Raw genomic sequence first — 3,302 nt, forward strand, 5'->3', positions numbered from 1 at the left:
GCTCACTCTAGGCCGGCCTCCGCTCACTCTAGGCCGCCGGCCGTTCCTCACTCAAGCCTGCCGTGTGTGATGCTGTGTGTTTCGTTGTGAAAGTGAAACTACTTTGTTTGGCCTTCCAAAAGAGGACACAACTAGAAATCAGTGGTTAAGTTGTATTTACAACACTGTTCCAGAACACTTCAACCCAAATATTCAGATGTGTGCAGCACATTTTATAGAGGACTGTTTCCTGATGCTGGTAGAGTAGACTACAATGCCGGCTGTTCTGACTCACAGACTGTAAGTACGTTTTTTATATTAAAGAATTTACCACTGACGATTCAAACGCGAGTTTTGAGCAGTGTAGAGTAGCGCTTGTTTTTTTATAATTTCTCCGATCACAAATGCAGACATGGTTTTATGTTTACGCGGCACGATGCAACGCGTAAAAAGACAGTGTAACAGGGTGTTCACACCGAACGCAAATTTAATTATTTGCGCGAGTAGATTACATGCAAAGTCAATGCAAAGACGCGAATAGAGGCGAATTTGCGCCAGGCGACGCGTTTGCCACGAAAGCGAGATATTCGCCTCAATCGCGTCTTTTGCACAAGTTAAAAAATTTAAACTCGAGCGGAAAATTCGCCTGACGCGTTCTTGCGCAAGCCAGTCAGTGAAGAGTTTATTGGCACGTCTGGTTGAATCAGAAAATGGAGGAGCGCATTATTGTATCTGTTTGCGGGCACCCCGAAATATATGATACAACTTCATGTTCTTATATGGCTGTCATCCAGGCGCAGTTCCTGGAGAAGATGGTGAAATTCACTGAGTTGTGTGCGCCTCTGTATGGTGCTGTGAACCCAGACATGTCTGCCTTTGGCTTTCAGGCGTTTTTGGAACTTCCACAACAGGTACAAAGCAGCGATCGTATTTATCCTCACCATGGTTGGTTACTCGCGGGATGTTTTTCACCTCACTCGCGCGAATAAAAACATGGCGCGAAAAACATCCGCGAGTAATATAGAGCGAGTGACGCGATGCGGATATTCGCTTCGCGTCTGGTGTGAACATACCATAAATCATTATAATCCGTAATTATGTCCCCACTGGATGAAACAAATGCCTTGTTTATATAATAATGTTCTTTTTTAATAATGTTAATAAATAATGTTCTTTTTAGCAACATCATATGATCCCTTTAAAGGGGTCATATAATGCTGCTAAAAAGAACATTATTTGGTGTAATGAAATGTGTTTATGCAGTTTAAGGTAAAAAAAACACATTATTTTCCACATACTGTACATTATTGGTTCTCCTCTATGCCCCGCCTTTCTGAAACGCAAAGCTCATCGGTCGAAAAAGCAAGGTGTGCTCTGATTGGCCAGCTATGCAGTGCGTTGTGATTGGCCGCATTCCTCAAGCGTGTGACGGAAATGTTACGTCCCTTACCATATTGTGATGCCTGCGGCACCATATGTGACGACCCCGGGCTGGACTCCGCTTCGTCCACGGTGAAAGCCGATCCGGCGATCCACAGCGCGAAGTTGATGTATTTCCTCAGTGACCAGCACGGATCAGCTCCAGGCATGACGACGCAATATCGTCCTCTTTTGGAAGGCCAAACAAAGTAGTTTCGCTTTCACAACGAAACACACAGCGCCTTCACGACATGGCGGCGGCGGCAGCAACAATACTACAGCGAGAATAAAAGTTACACCTTCTTTCTTTGCGTGAACATTTGGGCGGCGTTATGCAAATCTTCCCAGATAGTGACGTAGGTATGTGGGGTTGTGTTAGAACGAGCCATTTTAGGTAGGCATGGCTGACTCTTAACTTTTATAAAGAATATCTCTTTTGATTTGAGACTTTAGTCTTTGCAAATTTACAGATCTTCTTTGTGCAGATCTTGAGCGTAACACTCCAAAGAGAAAGGAAAAATTAAAATCGCATCATATGACCCCTTTAATCTACAACGGTTAGTTGGAAAATTTGTTTTGATTGACACCTGCAGTTTTCCTCCAAACCAAAAGATGCCGTTGCCGAGTCACGTCACGTGAACGTTTGATTTGGGGAAGTTCTCGCGTGAACATCCTGCAGAGTGTGGATTGAAATTTCTAAAGCTCTCAGAGTTGTCAACAAATCTCTGCTGAGCTGCATATTCACATTAGCATCGAGCAGACCCAATGTGAACCTCTTGCATGCAGAAGAACCGCTTCAGCTGTGCTCAAATAAGCGCCTTTCAGTGCTAGCAGTGCGCTTGGTGGAAGTTTCTGCCTCTTCTCTCATCTGTGTCGCCTTAGCTAACGTTAGTTAGCGTATCTCCCACAGCCGCCCGGATGCGGTGAAGCCCCGCAGTTGTCCCTTCAGCTCTGGCCTTCCGACGTGCGCGAACGGCTTCAATCATGTCAAGCACTCGGCAGCAGCAGCAGTCCGGCGGTGCAGCGGGGTCCGTCCCCGGGACGAGCTCTGGGAGTATGAGTAGCAGTAGCGGCGGCGCCGGTGGAGCAAACGGCGGAGGCAGCGGCGCTCAGAACGGGAACAGCTCGGCTAACGGGGTGTCCTCGCGGACTCTGGGCTCGGTAGCCGAGGGACAGAGCGCTAGACTGGGCTCGTCGAGCAGGAAAAGACCCTTGTACAACGGTCTTATCAATCCCTATGAGGACAAGAGTAACGATTTTGTATGGTAAGTAGATTCACCTTCCCTCACTAGGCTGCAGAGAGCTAAAGCACTGGTTAGTGAAGTTTGAGTGTGCTTGTTTTTAACAATTTCCCACATGCGGTCTTAATTGCAGGGTTATCTTGCAAATCCTGTGATTTTCTCCGCACTTAAGCCTGTAATTCCTAGGATAAAGCTAATTGATTATTGTCAACAAGGTGTTAAATGTGTAGTTCTCCCGTAAAGGAAAGCTCCGTCATCGTTTACTTTTGTTGTTTCAAACTTATATGAACTTTTTTCCCCTGTGGACCATAAAAGGAGATATTGGACATAATGTTAGAGACTGACATTTTATCCACGGAAGTAAGAAAATAATACAAGTTGAAATTGTATATCTGACGCTTGACACTTGTATATCTGACACACTTGTGAAGTTAATTCAGCTTGAGTGATTCTGCCATTAAAGTTTAATTTTTAATTAATGTTTAATGTTTTAAATTTTCACTCACATTATGATATATATATGTATGTATGTATATGTATGTATATATATACACATACATATATGTATGTATGTATGTATATATATGTATGTATATGTGTATGTGTGTATATATATATATATATATATATATATATATATATATATATATATATATATATATA

At 43.5% G+C, this 3,302-nt stretch overlaps 1 protein-coding gene across 1 annotated transcript in view; it reads left to right on the plus strand.

Moving 5' to 3' along the window:
- Positions 1-2,063: 2,063 nt before the first annotated feature.
- Positions 2,064-3,302, plus strand: part of cop1 (COP1 E3 ubiquitin ligase) — a 19,072-nt gene continuing 17,833 nt past the window's right edge. Inside the window, exon 1 of the mRNA XM_016254985.1 lies at positions 2,064-2,663. Coding sequence (XP_016110471.1) covers positions 2,383-2,663 — 281 coding nt within the window. The 5' untranslated portion in view covers positions 2,064-2,382. The remainder of the gene's footprint in view (positions 2,664-3,302) is intronic.

Source organism: Sinocyclocheilus grahami, unplaced genomic scaffold (genome assembly GCF_001515645.1).
Source record: "Sinocyclocheilus grahami isolate Dianchi unplaced genomic scaffold, SAMN03320097.WGS_v1.1 scaffold1299.1, whole genome shotgun sequence".
NCBI classification, from domain to species: Eukaryota; Metazoa; Chordata; class Actinopteri; order Cypriniformes; family Cyprinidae; genus Sinocyclocheilus; species Sinocyclocheilus grahami.